This window comes from Rhineura floridana, chromosome 10, assembly GCF_030035675.1.
Source record: "Rhineura floridana isolate rRhiFlo1 chromosome 10, rRhiFlo1.hap2, whole genome shotgun sequence".
Taxonomy (NCBI): domain Eukaryota; kingdom Metazoa; phylum Chordata; class Lepidosauria; order Squamata; family Rhineuridae; genus Rhineura; species Rhineura floridana.
In genome coordinates this window covers 46,688,640-46,705,828 of record NC_084489.1, presented here as the reverse complement: position 1 = coordinate 46,705,828, position 17,189 = coordinate 46,688,640, and the positions used below count along the sequence as shown (strand labels likewise).

The window sequence follows — 17,189 nt, the reverse complement described above, 5'->3', positions numbered from 1 at the left end:
TTATGAACCACTTTAGTGTTGTTGTTTTTAACTAAACATTCTTAAGAATTATAGATATCAGCACTTGGGTTCTGTAATTCATTCTAATCCCCTTATGCTCCCTGGCCAGATTATTGGCAAGCAGAAGCATGTTAGCTTCTGACTGAGCAATTGGGTCAAATACTGCTGGCATTCTTTTCCTCAAGTCAAAGGGCTAGAGCAGCCTTTCCCAACCAATGTGCCTCCAGATGTTGTTGGACCACAACTCTCATATTTCCTGGCCATTGGCAATGCTGGCTGAGGGTGATGGGAGATCAGCTTCCTCAGCCTCTTCTGGCAGTCTCAAAAGAAATGTTCAGCTTCCAGTCATTTAAGGCTTTGTAGATCAAACCCAGCACCTTGAATCATGCCCAGAAGTAAATGGGAACCATCACAGATGCTGAATGCAATTTACCCTCATCTAGAGGCAAGTTATCATGTTTTGCTTCAGCTGAAGCTTTGAAGAATCAGCATTAGTTGTCCCAAATATTTTACATTAAGTAATCTAGCTTTATGAAATCCCTAAATGGCAGTCATAGTGAAGGCCCAAGTTGCAATTTAAAAAATCCACAGAAACCTAATCGGATGGAGTTTATTATTTATTGATTAAGAATATTTATTGATAAATACACTGCTGGCCACAGCATCAAATAAGGATCCAGGTGAAGTAATGATTGAAAAATATTCAAGGTTGTGAATCTGGTTCACCATCAGAGATTGAACTGATTAAACACGGGGCACCCTCTGCTATCTCATCAGCCCCTTCTACCCAAATAAAAATTTTAAAACCCATGACTCGCCAATCATAATTTATTTCAGGGTGGTCTACACCAAGCTTCAGTGGGCTCACCGATATCTAATCTCCCACCATGGCACATTACACAGATAACACCAACAGAGGAAACACAAATGTCCTTATATGAAGCAGACATACTGTAATATGGGGGAGATGCATCTATGCATGGCTGCAACCACACAGAAAAGAAAAAGAAAGCATGCACAGGTCTCTTGCACCTTCACTACTTGTTCATAACATGCAAAACTACTTTAAGAAAGAGATTTACCCGACAGCCAAGTGTAGGTATTTTATAAATAAGGAAAATAATAATTTGGAAGGAACTGGGCTAAAGGAAAATGATCTGCATGTACAGCTGTGTGACAAACAACACCAGATGGTACACTACACAATTTATATAATCTGAAGGTTACGGGAAACATTTGAACCCTGAAGAGCACTAGAGAGAAGAAGTGAGGAGTTAGATAAGCAGTTGCTCAACACCAAACTTTGGGACTTCCCTCACAAAAATGAACAGATCAGTCTGAGACAAGTCCCAGGAAAATCTGCACTTCCACAATCAACAGGCCCAGCCATCACAATACAGCATAATTTCTCCAAATGTTGCCTAAGAAAAGAGAATCTCTGTAAGCTACAAGTGGAGTCCCAGTGCCATATCCAGACTAAAAGGGATAGAAAACGTGCAGCATCCAGACACACCTGAAGCAGCTAGTCACTCAACAACCTTTCCCAAAAAGGAAGGCTGATGATAGGGTGATAGCTGACTAGGGATATGTCCAGTACAGTAGGGTCCCACTCATACAGCGGGTTACGTTCCAGACCCCCGCCTAAAAGCAAAACCTGCCAAAAAGCGGAACTCCTTCAATAAAATGCCCAGCACCCAAAAAACACTATAAAAGCAGAACAAGCGCCGTATGAGTGGAGCCTTACTCTAATTTTAGCCGCCGTATTAGCGGAACGCCGAAGAGCAAGCTGCCGAAAAGCGGGTCCCTACTGTACCAATACTTGTTAATGACAAAACATTATATAGGTAAATTCCTATTTTAAATATACTAACTTCAGTTGCTTATGACAGTATAGAAGCTACAGAATAATTTATTATTATTTTATTTATTATTTATTTCATTTTTTGGTTGCCACATTCCCAGTGGTCTCTAGGCAACTTACAACAGATTTAAAAACATACAATATAAAAACTTAAAACCCAAACAAAAGAAATTAAGACAGCACACCTCAAGGGCCAAACACCTGAGTGAAAAGGAAGGTCTTTGCCTGGTGCCTAAAGATGGATAAAGAAGGTACCAGGCATAGAACATTTTACCTAGAACATTTCACCATGCAGAATTCTGTGTAACTTAAGCAGCTTGTATTATTCCCCCAATAGAAGTTAGACAAATCAAAGGAACTGCCTTAATTTGTATTACTTAATCCCCCCACCCCAGCCATAGCATGGCTCCTAAGATGGGTGGAAAAATAAAATAGCTTCTGTTCTATTGACATTTCTCTTTCTTTCTATGTTCCATTATCTCAACATTCTGCAATAGAAATTGCATACCTGCAATTACAATTACAACTAATTGATCTGCCATTTCCGATGTCATAATTAATGTCATGTTTTAATAGAGTTATAATCATTCCATAATAATGGTTTTCATTCACCAGATTTCCAAAATGGGTAAGAATACAGTGCTCAAAAGCAATCAGCAGTTATGAGGCTCTTTCAAAATATCCCAGAAGGAACATCTTAGTATAATGATCTTACAAAACAGATTTTTGAGTTTTTATCTGGATAGCAAAGCAATATTATGCAAGCTCTTTCTCAGAGCGACTTATACCCAAACATCCATAAGCATAATAAAATCAATGATTCAATGGCAAATGCATTGTGTCTCTAAAAGGGTTATTTAATGTACTCTTAGAACAAGGACTGGGAAAATGATGTTTTTTGGAGAATAGATGGCAACAAGACAAAATAGCATCAGACCATAGTTGTTGACTACAATTTATGTTGTGTACAGATGTGTCAATTTAAATGCAGGAATTTTGGAGCCAATAAAATGTACTTTGAGGCCACAAATCAATTTTTAATGACCACTGGTTGCACTGTTAGTTCATTTTTAGAACGAATTCTTCTCCTGCAAAAGCAAAGATACCAACTCCTGAAGTTAATAATGAGTAGAAATGAAGGGGAATCAGAAACAAACTCGTATTGGAATGAGGAGTCCTCCATATTCCTGAGTACTAAAGAAAAATAAAAGTGCATAGAGGGGTCACAATAATGCCCTACCAGAGCCATCTCTCTCATTCCTCATTGTGTATCTGTAGTGACTGTAGTAATTTAGAGACATTTCCTGACAAGAAACATTGGGATGGGAGTTTAGAGATGATCCCTGAAGAATGAGGTGAGGGGGTGGAGGCTGGCCGACTGAAGGAGCTTGAGGGGAAAACATGGTGTTATTGTATCTACTACTTAATAAAACTATGTTGTTAACTGTTGGTTCTATATATCGAACCCAAACATATTACAATATGCATAATATCCATTACTCAAAATGTGACAACAACACAGTCAAAGTTTCAGCCAGCCAAAGAATCTATTCAAGCACAATTTTCTAAGCCAGGTATGGGGAACCTTAGGCCCTCCAGATGTTACTTAACTACAACTCCCATCGTCCCTGGCAATTGACTATGCTTGCTAGGACTGATGGGAGTTACATTCAGAGCCAGTTCTAAAGGGCGGCCAGGTGGGGCACTGGCCCGAGGGCCCCAGGAGCTACAGGGTAACAGGGGGCCCTCAACAGCCCTCTGCTCCCCTTCTGCGATCTGCAGCCCCCCACGCCCCCTACTTACCTGTCTCCTGCCTTTTAGTATTGCCCTTAATGATGATGGCGGCCACGGTTTCCCTATAGTACTGAAGCCCCTGCTGCCATCTTAGTTGATGGCAGAGATGCGCGCACATAGCACGCATGTGTGCCATCAACAAAGATGGTGGCAGAGGCTTCATCCCCTTAGGGAAACTGCGGCCGCCATCTTGGTTAATGGCATTAGTAAAAGACAGGAGACAGGTAGGTGGGGGGACACGCACGCGAACACGCGCACACACACGCCGGGGCCCAGGGCAAGTTGATGCCCAAGGGCCCCGGCATGCCTGGAGCCAGCCCTGGTTACATTTAAGCAACATCTGGAAGGTTAAGGCTCGCCACTCCTACTCTAAGCAGATTCTGGGTCATACCACAGTAAGAGAGAAACAGTAACTAAGTACTATTGCCTGAGTGTTCCGCTATCCTCCCTCCATGCCAGTCCCTTTTACTTTTGTGTCATATTTTTAAAATTATAAACTAAAGGGCAGGGACAGCGTTAATCATTGACATCTGTAAGCAGCTCTGACTGCCTTTTTTGGCTGAGGAATGGGAGATAAAACTGCTTTAAATAAACAAATGAGAGAGTTTGGAGGACTAGATGTGAAGGGGGTGCTCCAATCTTTTTTTTTTTCAGATAATGGCTGAGATGATGTGATGTCCACATGCTGAAGACAGGAGGTTTACACTGGGTCCTAGTGTGATCCTTTGATGCAAAAGATCATACCAGAAAGGATTGCCCAAAATTTTTCCATCAAATTGAAAACATGGCATCTTTTGGAAGAACCTTGTGTGGAAGGCATCTAATTAGACACAACCACAGACAAGAAGGCAGCATGAAGTGATTAGAGTATCAGACTTGGACTGAGGAGACCCAAGTTCAAATCCCAAATCAGCTATGAAGCTCATTGGGTGACCTTGGGCTAGTCAAGGTCTCTCAGCCTAACTTACCTCATAGGGCTGTTCCAAAGATAAAATAGAGGATGGAGAATCTTGGATACCACCCTGACTTCGTTGAAGGAAAGAGTGGGGTAAAAATGTATATTTCAACTTTAATGTGGCGATAATAAATGACTTTCCTTTTCAAAGATAAAGGAAGGCAGAGAGAAGAACCACTTAATAAATTAAAGTCTAGCAAAGCTGTTTCTCACAATTAGGGATACCTCAGGCTCCTCCAGACAACCTGTTTATTGAGCATTCATCCTGATTTGCTTGCACAAAGGTTACGTAGCAGTTAGACTAGGTCTGGTCCTTATTGAGCAATTGTTTTGAATTGTTAGTAGGGAGGTTATATGACAAGGAGCATTGATCTTGAATTCCTAAATTTCCAGTATGTGATTAAATCCCACCTGCAAAATATTGACAGTCTGAAAGGCAGCCTTCATGGGTAAAAGTATCAACAAATGAACTTGTGAAAAAAGAAAGAAAGAGAGAGAGAGAGAGAGAGAGAGAGAGAGAGAGAGAGAGAGAGAGAGAGAGAACAGTAATGGGAAACAGAGGTTCACACACTACTCTACCAGATGAGAATCTTTGTGAAAGGGAAGAAGCCAGAGGAAACATTTAATGAATAAATGAAAAAGAATTAGTAGTAGAATCAGTTTAACATAAAAGTATGAAAAATAGCACACTTCTTGCCTAAACATAAAACCATGTTGACAATGGAGCCTTGTTGTCATTTAAATTTAGTAGCCTGAATAAGTGCACTTTTAAAGTTCTTAAAGCAGTGCCCAAGACTGTATAGGCTCTTTTTTCCCCTGTGTTGGGGTATCAACATCTGCTATGCAATGCTAAAATGAAACAGTTCCAAGATTCTGAGCAACTCTTAAAAATATGGAACACTTATTTTGCAATTCTGAGAGAAAAGTGCTCAAGATCTGTCAACGGGAACTTTAACTAGCCCCTCCTGAGCAACTTAACAGGTGGCGAATAGCACTGGCCTTCTGCTAAACAAAGGACAAGGGCTCTGTGAAAAGCAGCTTCCAATGCTGCACACCTAGCTTCCTAGACTTGGTAGATTATCTTATAACCAGACCAGGCAATAACCAACAATGGGAGCTTTAATCTATAACACATAGCCTTATATCAAGCAAGTGCATCCACAACATTTCTTGAAGAGGAAAAATGTATTTCACCCATAATGTAAATGCTCATTATTACTATTTTTTAAAAGAACAGCATCAACTGAAAGCCACGATACAAGTCACTATCTGCCTGTCAATTCATCTGAATCGCCTATTTATCATCAAAAGTTTCTGGAGTACTGTAAGGCCCCATCTGTACTGTACCTTTAAGACACTATAATACCTCTTCAACAGTCATGGCTTCCCCCAAAGAATCCTAGGAGCTGTAGTTTCTTATGGGTGCTAAGAGTTTTCAGGAGACACCTATTCTCCTCGCAGAGCTACAATTCCCAGAGTGGTTTAACACTCAATACAGGAATACCCCGCATTAACATACGCAATGGGGCCAGAGCGAGTACATAAACCGAAAATGTACTTAAAGTGAAGCACTACCTTTTTTCACTTATTGATGCATGTACTGCACTGCAATCGTCATATAGGGGCATAACTGATGTACAGTAAATAACGCATTTATAACTAAAATAAACACAGTACTGTAGGCCTTATTTTAAGAAAAAGGGTAAGCTTATCTTTAATGTCGGCTGATTTTTGCGAAATGGATGAACAAAAATTTATTGTAAGATGGATGAAGGAGAGGGAACAAACTGAACGCAAGGATCTTACAAAGATCTGGCACTCAGGACGCTTTCTTTGGGCCCCTTTTTGGGGGGTGATTCTCTTGAAAAGGGGAAATGACCTACTCCAATGAGAGGCGCAAAACTGAGTAGGGGCTGGCCGCTAAAGGCGGCTCTTTCATGGGAAATGACGCCTATCACTCTTCCCCACCCCCTCCCAGGCTCTCCCCACCGCAGTCTCCCGAAATCTCAGCCTCTCCTGAGCGTGCGGGCTCTTCGACCACGAGGAAGGCCGAAGCACTAGAGCCGTGGGCAGGCTGGAGTCACGGCCTGGGCATCCAGCTCTCCAGGAGAGGGCTATCCTGCAGCTGCCGTGCGCTCGCATCTCTGGACACTTTGGGGTTCCTTTTTTATGGCAAAGAGTGCACACTGCCGTGTACTTCAGGCCTACAAAGCAGGCAGCCAAGAGGTTCAAGGGCACAGAGGGGGCCCGGGTCTGCGAAGAGACGCGTGAGCCCTTGCGCCCCAAGAGGATTCTTTTTGCTTTCGGGGCCCAACCATTTTGGGGGGGCTCTCCTTAGGCGCATCGAGGACGTGCTTTCCAAACTAAATAAAAAAGACGGCGGGCGCTGCAATAGCCCCTCTTTCGAGTCCTTTCTATTAAGGACTTCTTGGCTCGGCTAACCGACTTTGGAGACAATCCATTCTCCTTAGTCACCCCCATCCCCTCCCGAAACCTTTTTGCAGGCGTGTGGTGCGTGCTCTCGGCAGGGCCAAAGAGGTCTCCTCGGACGAGGCAACCCACTTGTTAACCTTTTTTGGGGGGGAGAGAGAGAGAGAGGAGGAGAGAGAGGCGGCGAAGCCGGCCCAGCGTACACCAGGCCTCATGAGCGCTCGTCACCACTAGGAGAAAGGGCTCCGTTCTCCGACGTGGGGTTTTGCTTTTTTTTCCCCAAGAGAGGGCTGCCCGGGGATGTGACCCGTGGATATGGCCGTGGAGAGATAGGTCAGCTGCTTCTCCAAAACCCACGCTCGCCGCACCTGCTTGAGAGTAGCCCTCCCGGATTGTGCTGGGGCAAAATAGGGACAGGGAATGAGAATGACTTTTTTATTTGTTGAAAATGGAAGCTAGAGTGAAAACAAGAGCCTGGTGGGACCTTAAGACATTTGATTGTGGCATTGGAAGCATTTGTGGTCTGATCCAACGCATTGTTAAAAATTTGCTGCAATCCTAATCTCGTTTCACCTGCGAATTAAGAGTGTCCACAAAAATATTTCTTGGGTGGGGGGCAAGTGTAAGCCCCTTTGAATTCACTGGGGCTTACTTCTGCGTAGCTGCAAGTTTGTAGTTGGAAACTGATCGGGCGGTGGTGTCATGCCATTAAATGTCCATTCTTGCGAAGCAAGCGTACGTAAACAGGGGAATGGTGCTACTGTAACTATGTCCGTACTCGCGAGTGTCCGTAAAGTGAAGGTCCGTATAGCGGGGTATTCCTGTACCTCTTCCTAGGGAACTCTGGGAATTGTAGTTCTGCAAGGGGAATAGGGGTCTCCTAAAAACTCTCAGTATCCTTAAACAACAGTTCCTGGGATTCTTTGGGGAAAGCCCAGTAGTATAGTGGCAACTTCAGAAGTGCAAGGTCCCTTCATGTTAATCACAGCCATTCCCCCTACCTGCTTTTTTCACTGTGGGGTTGAGAATGAGATCCTTGTTAATGCCTAGGAACCAATAAGCATGAAAGAGGAGAGTGTTAGCACTGAGAAGAGTCTTCTCATTGTTTGACTCACCTCCTTTCACTCTGATTGGCTCCAATCACCACAAAAGGACAAGGAAACAGGTTAAAAGACTCTTTTCAGTGGCTAATACACTCCTCTTTCACTCTTTCATGCTGATTGGATTGTAGGATGCTGGAGACATAGGGACCCTGCTCCCAAAAAAGTAAAGGGTTTAAGCCCCCCTAAGACCCTGCATGACTACACCCCTGGGGAAGCCACGACTGTTAAGATGGTATAATACTGCTTTAAGTGCAGATGGGGCCTAAACTGAGATAAACAGAAATGGTGTTACAATGATATGGAGATGCCAGAGCAGGGATGGGGAAAATCTGGTCCTCCAGATATCGCTGGAGTACAGCTCCCATCATCCATAACCATTCATTGTGCTGATTGGGTCTGGTAAGAGCTGGAGTCCAATAACATCTGGAGGGCCACAGTCTCCCCATCCCTGTTTTGATTGGCATGGAGTTCTACTACATTCTCAATTAATACAAGTGCAACCAAGAGCAGAATCCAGCCTCTAAGATGGCTATAAGAATGTAAGCATTTCAATTCTGATCCTAAAATTGGGGTTGGGGAGGAAAGGTAGGATATAAATTAAATAAATAAATAAATAAATAAAACATCACTGTCTAGACAAAAGGATGTATAACTATCATGAGCAGCAGCATCAAGTTCAACATCCATCTCTCTTCCTCAAGAGCTTAAATGCTTTGTTTCCCATGCAATTCATCAATAAAGTGTTCTAGAGAGAGACAGAGAGCATAGCAAGATCATTAGCACACAACTTTTTCTGTTCTGATGAGACAGCACTGCTAATCTGCTGTCCAGTACGATAAAGACTGTTATACTACAAAAGGCTTTTACATGATAAATTGGAATACTCCTTTCTGAGTTATCAAACAAGAGCCTCTCCTATGAGGCTTAATGTAGGAAGCACAGCCTGTGAAATAAAGTCCTACTGAACTAAAGAGAAGAAAGAATAATCTTCCACCTACCTGAATCATATGCAAAATCTCTAGGCTCTTGTTTAATCATCAGAGGAGGGGGGAAGCTCTGACTGACTGAATTGCCAACCATGGCATTGTGTTCATACACTGGATCATGGTACTCCTGTTTAAACCCTTGAGGTGGGAAAGGGATGTTTGGCTCAGACATCTGGCGTTGGTACATCGGGCGGCCTTCCCTTGGCATGGTTGGCAAAGGAGGAAATGAATTGCAAGGTTCCGAGAGCTGACGGCGGAATCTAGCATATAAACAGAGAGAAAATCCAGGTACAGAGTGCTGTTAATATTAATCCAAGAGAAAAAAATGAAGAAGGGGGAATCAGCATGACAAAGTAGAGAAATGGGAGGGGAGAAAGCTCTCACACCAGGCGATACGGAAACAGTTTGTGGTGGTATGCTTACTGGGAAGGAAACCCTTCTCCAATGTAAATACTGCTTATATAAATTTTTGCATAGTAATGCCTTGACTAGTCTGTCTATAACCTAACATAAGAGGCATCACTTTCCAAGAATTAGATAAGCAAAGTTGCCTCTGGAGAAGGTTTTATGATAGGCCCAATGATCAAATTATTTCCCTAGCACCACCAGTTGAGAGTTCTTTTTATTTTTAACCTCTTGTTAATATTAACCCAAAAGTCTTAGAAATGAGGTGTAAAAAAATCCAACTATTATAAACTATAATGTTAAAAAGTTTGGTCACTGAGATATAAAAAAATCAAATACACACATTATTCAGGTTTTTACTCTCCACCCCTTTCATTTCCAAATGCTCTGCAGATGATGGTTTACATGCTGGCTTCTGCTAAAGTGATATTCCTTCCTATAACATATTATAATATACTTTGTACATTCCTTTATGGTAGAGTATGTCCCTGTTCTAGCATAACAAAAGAAAAATATACGGTCATGTATGTAATCTTTGCTAAAAATATGCATGAACCTTTTGCCTATGCATACAGCTGCTTTGCTCTTCAACTTGCTAAGCCAGGAAGTCCCTAATTAACCATAGTTTCCTGGTTTGGATGAAACAGGAAACTATGAGATGGTCAACAAAGCATACAAAATGATTATGATGGGAATTAACAGTAGTATCTTCGGGTTCGCATACCCTCCGACCACTCTGATTGTGGCATGGCCACATGGAGATTGACAATTTTTGCTACTCATTTGTGTAGTTTAGCATTACGTCAAAACCCTAAACTGTGGTTAATCTTAACAATATTTTATTGAAACAAGCCAGCTTCCTAACTCATTGTTTGAAGATGGCTTGCTTCAAACACAGTGGCTGGGTTTGGACAGAAAATGTTCAGTTAATCTAAACACAGACATGGCTACGCAAGATGAGAGTATGAGAGTCCATAGTTTATTGAGACATCTGAAGTGTCTCTAAGGCTACAAGCTTTGGAACAAAGTAGGATCTTAAACCAATTTCAAAACAAGGTATAAGATCCCAGCTTTTTCAAAAGCAGATAATTTCCCAGTTCAAATGAAATGGATAGTATGATTCAAGACTTCTTGTCTCTGTGAGGCATGCTATAAAGAGCCTACATATATGGGTAACATGAGCCTATGTACATATGCTGAGGCTCAGCTGACATCTAACGGCCGACTATGGTTTTGATGACACCGTTCCTTGAGGTCATATGATCTCACATCCACTTCCCTCATGCACTCAGATTCCTTCCTTTTTTGCTTTCTGGTGTGGCCAATTCCCACTTTGCCATTACTTTCAAACTGATCATTAAATTCAATTTGGTTTGAAACAAACTATAATTTGTACAAACCACAGTTTGCCGGATTTGAATGTTTTGGTAAACTATGGAACTAGGAAGCAAGGGAGGGAATTAGAGCACATGAAAAAAGGAGAGCACAGCAAGCTGGAAACACAGTTCGAATGGCAAAACCCCAGTTTGACCATAACATAAAATCCGAGACTTAACCACTATGCTATGTCAAATTTCATACTATTTTAACTTCAGAAGTTTCAATGTAAATAATTCGTTTTTAAAAAATGAAGCTAGAAATAATAATTTATTTTGACAGTAATATTGGACCAAGCAAGTAGAATAAGATGAAAGGGTACTTCATGACAGCAAAGAGTATTATTATGCATATAATAGGGTACAGCCCATCCTTGTATACTGTACAGACTATATTTGAGTCTCCATATGCCTACAGGAGCAAAAGGATTAGACCAAAAGTATTGTTAGAAATAAATTCTGTCTTTGCTTGGATTCATTTAAATTTTGAGGTTCATTCAAAGTAATGCTGAATTCATTCATTCCAAAGAATAAAAAATAATAGAATGGAAGCAAATATATTTCATGCTGCTAAAAATATTCTGTGCCATGGTGAAAGGAGTGATGCCTTTGCAGTCCACCTACGCATTCAGAAAATAAAGTCTTAAACATCAAAGCATCAGAAAATAGCTAAGTTGACTGGCACTACATTCATACTCTTCTCCCACTTTTTTTCCCCTTCAGTAAAGAAAAGAAGCAGAAATCATCATTAAAACCTGACAAAGAGTGAACTTAAAATAAGAAACAGGCTCACTTATGAAGCCTCAAAGGAAGTTAATACTTGCACTGGAAGTTTTGTATGGAATCAAGCCATGTGTTTATACAAGTGGCTTTGATTCCTGTTGGTGCTTGTTAGAGCCATTTATATTCTACATACTTATGCCTTTTATAAACTGTGTTATTGGAGCAGCAGGTATGCTAAGCCAGAGGTTCACAAAATTTTGCAAACTTTGACTTTTCTTCCATTTCCCTCCAACCCCAACCTTGCCATGCCCTGCCACTATACAATTACAGAAAAGCCAGGATGTCAAATGAGATCATGATCGTGGATAAAAGTAATGTGTCAAGGAAGCCTCTGCGATAGCATAATCTATAGAGCAGAAGAATTATATAATCTTCTGAACATGTACTGCAAAGCAAGCCCCTGAGTTCAATGGGTTTACTCCCAAGTAGGCATAGATAGAATTGGACTGTACTCTTGAACTGCATATTTTAACAGAGGGGATCGTAAGGCAACAGGCTATTTCACTCATTAATGATTACATAAGAAGGGGATAGGCATAATTATAGAAACTCTTAGATTGCCTAAAACTGCATTTACATTGTGTTGGAATGATCATGCTAGGAATATGCATAAATCAAACCACCACATGGAACCGTCATCAAATTACATGGGCCATAATGGCACAAATTCGTAAGTAGTATTCCATTTGTAGGTCTGTACATTACTTCACAGGGGCTGGGGAAAGAAACACATAATATTACATCAGAACTGGCTTCTTATGTTCTGGGCAGGTTAGAACATAACCAAATAGGTAAATGTTTGATCAGACTTGAATCAACAATTAAAATCACAATTCAAACACAGCCACAGCAAAATTTAAGCAAAATAAGGTTTAGCTCTGTCAATGAATGCTTTGCCTTAGGACTTCAAGTACAAAGACTAAGCAGGGTGATTTAGGGACGTAGCTGAAGCTTCAATACAGTTTTTTAGCTTTTGTGGTTTTGCTCAGCCTAACGTTATTTGAACGTAGTTTGTTTTGGCAGCTTAACTTCCTTTTCCTAAGCTGTTGCATTTCAAAAAGCTCAAAGGGGAAAAAACCAACACCCTTTCAATGGATACTATGCAAATTTTTACAACAAGCAGTAATGCCTGTAGATGATGGCTATAAAAAAAGTTAAGTACAATGTAAAACATCTAGTAATTTGTTATGTTGAAAAGTCATATCCTCCTGAATTGAATAATATACTATGATACTTATCTACCCGATTCCAAGAAAATAAATTTATACATATGCATATACCTCCATGCTTTCTACCCTACTCCTTTATAGTTTGTGTAGTCTACAGAAATATTGTGCTGCATTTGATCAGATTTACAACAGTAGAACTCTGAACACCCATATGGACATGAGAGTTGCTTGCTTATAACAACTGCTACCTCCGAAGAACACCTACCTGTCACATTCCTTAAAGAGCTTCCCTTTGCCTTTTGCTCATCATTGCTCCCTTGGCATCCAGAGACAAGCAGACACTAGAGTAAGAATGAAGAACTTGTAGGCTAACAACATGGAGGGCCACAAGTGCCATCATCCATGAACATTGTCCATGCTGGCTGGAATTGATGGGAGCTGTAGCTCAGCAATATCTGGAGAGGCACAAGTTCCCCATCCCTCTCCAAGAGCATCAATTATTGAAGACAGGACCACAGAATAATCAAGGCTACCAAACACATTTATTGGAAGGTGGAATATACGTTTTCAAGATAATGTCTAGCCTTATATTTTATTTTTTCGTATATGATATTTTTTCTTACATAATCTTCCTGGCAATTAGATATGTAGTAAGATTGCTCAAGGACACTTAGCTTTATTCTGTTTTTCAAATTTTAGCAGTATTTTGTCTGTGTGTGCATATTTACTTTTTGTAGTCTTTACTTGTGGTGTTTAATCTCCGCTATATTATAAAGTTCAAATGAAAATGAAGGTAATAGCTTATACATAATGATCAAATTAGTGTATTTTAATGTATATTGTGTGTGTTTTTTACTTTTCTAATAATTAAAAAAAAAGAATAAACAAGGCTACAATAAAACCTATTGCACTGCTGACCAGCGTGTTCCTCTGGTCTTTTGCGTCTCTGCATTTCTATCGTGCTTTTTGGCTCTGCATAAATAATCCCAGTTTTCAATAACAGCAAATATGGTGAATGATGATGGCATAATCAGCTATAAACACCAATACAAATAAGTAATATACCCACCGAAAAATACTTGACTTGGAAGAAGTGAGGAAAAACATTCTCTTACCTGTGGTCCATGGGGAAAGCGTTGTCTGGGATGGGCTGGGATGGAGGCAAGTGAGCAGAAAATACCCGGTCAGGTTTAGGATTCTGAGCTGAGTTTGGGGATGCATGATGCAGTGGTGAAACTGGAGTGCTTGATGGAGTTGGCGGATTGGAGGGCCTCATTCCCACTTGTGGCTTCTGATCATAGGCACTGCCAGTTAAACAAAGGGATGCAATATGTTAGCCTTCTTTAAGAACTATTGTGTAGTCCGGACAGGGTCATATACTCAGCAGAGGAACACATGCTTTGCCTGCAAAAGGTTCTGGGTTCAACCATTAACATTTCTGGAGAGTTGCTGCAAGTCGGTGTAGATAATACTGAGCTAGATGGATCAATGGTCTGATGTGGTAAAAAGCAGTTTTATATGATCTAATGGCTGGTGTTGGTCATAGACATGGGAAACTTGGGTAACATATTAATAGACAAATCATTCTCTATCCACCATCATTTCCTAACTCAGTTTGAAAGTTAAAGACAGGACAGGACAGGACATGGATGTAATATACAAAACAAATATTCTTTGTGCTTGCTAGAAATGTCAACTGATTGTTGAGTCTTGTGGGGTGCTTTGCAATGGTTTTTGCAAGACCCAACAATTAGCTGATTGTTGGAACTTGAGAGGCCCATTGTAAAGTGCTGTGCAAAGTTTCCATAGCGGGGGCTTGTGGAGTGCTATGTAGTAGGCTTCAAAGCAGTCTTGTGGAGCACATCTGAATCAATAAACACCACTTTAATCTCAGACAGCAAACCAGTATATGAAACATTTTGGAATTCAATATATGAAATCAGAATCTGATCCTGGTTTGTAGTATGAGATTAAACTACAGCTGTCTGGTTCAGATGCAACAAGAAACTATGGTTTAAGAAACCTAGGCAGTCTTCTGTTCCAGAATGTGAGTGAAGGGAGACATGACTGTGCAAGCGCAATATTCATTCATAGTCTAACAATGTTTTATTAGACTAGGAGCATTATTAACCGAACCTGTCTATTGACAGACCTATATTTCCATGTATTAAATGTCATTCTTTTACATTGTGCTTAGACATTTCCCTAAATCCATTCCCAGTTTTTCAACTGAATTCAAAATAAATAGCTATATTTTTAAGAAGAGTTCCCCCAGAAGCTTCTCATTCTCCTCAACAAGTGGCTGAGGTGACTAACAAGGAGAAAGCACTCTGTGTCTCCAAGAAGAACCACAAAGCAGAAGAAAAACATTTTAAAACAGGTTGTATGTTCCAAGCAACATGGATATTTTGCCCAGTTTGCACATCGCAAACTATTTACCTATGGTTTAACTAGGACAAGTACTGGGGTACACTGCTCCTTTCCTGGAGCTGGCTGTAACAGGACTAGCAAACCATGAGCGTTTATCATCTGACATCAGGCTCATGGTTTGATTCTCCCAAACAAACCACAAGCGATAAGACCTTCCTCTTTGCTATGGCGTTTTAATATGTAACTTGTTTTAGTTTTAAATTTTGTTGTAATTGTTTTCTGATTCCTTGTTTTTATATATGTTTATGCTGTATTTATTATGAGATTTTGAGATGTTTTGTATTTTTTATATTTTGTTGTACACCGCCCAGAAAGCTAATGCTAGTCGGGCGGTATAAAAATCTAATAAAATAAATAAATAAATAAATAAATAACCAACTTTGGTTACTGCATGCGGTTTGCACTAGCCCAAGTTCAAACAACACAAGTCAAGACTTGTGGTTTGTTGCTACTGGCACGGCCAGATAAAACCACAGTTAAACAGTAACTATGGTTTAATATGACATTGTGAACTGGGTTCTTTGTTTATTTATAAACCTGAGAAATCCAAGTGCCATATTTAAAACAATCTCTTGAAAAAGCCCAGAGACCATCAGAATGAGACTGTCCTACCAGTTGATGGGAATAATATGTACAACGGGGACACCAGTTATATTTTAAAAATACTGGAGCCAACCTCTGTAACTACAAAATGATGCCCAGCAATTTATGGAAGTGGCTCACGCTGGACAACATGTTTATATGCCAAGTACAATTTCTGTTAACCGAGATTTTATCTACAACATTTTTTGGGGGAAATATAATAGTAAAAACTTTAGCGTTCTTACTGTTAGTTATAAAAGGCCTGTTGTCCTTTGATGGTGCAAGAATTTGGGACACATTTTGTAGATGGTTACTACATAGGTGTAACTTCTAAGTAGATTACATAGATTATAAGATTTTGGAGAAGCAATGCATACAGAAACTTTGTGCTGATAAACTAAAGCTTCCAAAACAGAAAGCTATTAAAGGTCATAATGCTATCACACCAATTAAAACTGATTCTACAAGCCATTAAAAAAGTTTGGCTCTCCACCCTTCATTCCCAAAGGGAAGCAACTTGCTTCTCAAGAGTTAATAGTGTCTGTAAAGCCGAATAAAATGAGACTTTTAATAATCATCCATGAATGCACACATATATCATCTGCGAACGTTGACAGAAACACCAAATGTGTTGCCCAGGCCTATCTTTTGCAAGAAGGGCTATTTCAACCTAATGCATGTAATGCATTTTAAAAAGTGCTCTCTCACACACACACCCTACCTACCTACCTCATGGCAACCAAAAGCCTCCCTTTTGAAATTCAGGCTGTTTCTAAGGAATGTGAAATGCACTGCGGATATATAAAGGGATGCTATTACTTTAAAATGATTTTAGAACAATGGGCATCCACAGAGAGGCAAAGGGGCAGCTGCCCATCCTTCCCTGGCATTAAACAGAAATCTCCAGGTCCCCACCTTACATTTTAAAAAAGGAGTCAGTGTCTAGCACTTGTAGAATATAATTATTGTAGTAATAATAATTATTATAATAATTTGTAGAACCCAAGATACAAAGCAAAATATACAGGAACAATCTTCTCATTTTTGTGTGTGTGTGAGAAACTAGTCTGCTTCCTTTTCAGTATTTTTAGCACCCCTGCACTGGAAAAATTCCAGCAGACATTCCCCAAACTCGTTTGGGAGCAGGGGTGGGATATAAATAACAACAACAACAACGTTTAGAACTTGTCAGATCAGAGTGTAAATATATCCATTCCTGTTCAGCTAAATGTGTTCTAATCAGTCTAAGGATCGGTTATACTGTTATCTGGTGATCTTTCTTTTTGTCATCTGTATTTTTACATAAAAATCCTGA

The 17,189-nt window shown here is 40.3% G+C and overlaps 1 protein-coding gene across 4 annotated transcripts in view; it reads right to left on the bottom strand.

The window, feature by feature from the left end:
- Positions 1-17,189, bottom strand: part of ETV1 (ETS variant transcription factor 1) — a 103,896-nt gene that overhangs the window by 27,275 nt on the left and 59,432 nt on the right. For all 4 annotated transcript variants that reach the window (XM_061586525.1, XM_061586524.1, XM_061586522.1 and 1 more), the window contains 2 exons: positions 13,978-14,166; positions 9,142-9,389 (listed from right to left, as the gene is read on the bottom strand). In XM_061586525.1, the coding sequence (XP_061442509.1) occupies positions 9,142-9,389; positions 13,978-14,166 (437 nt within the window). The remainder of the gene's footprint in view (positions 1-9,141; positions 9,390-13,977; positions 14,167-17,189) is intronic.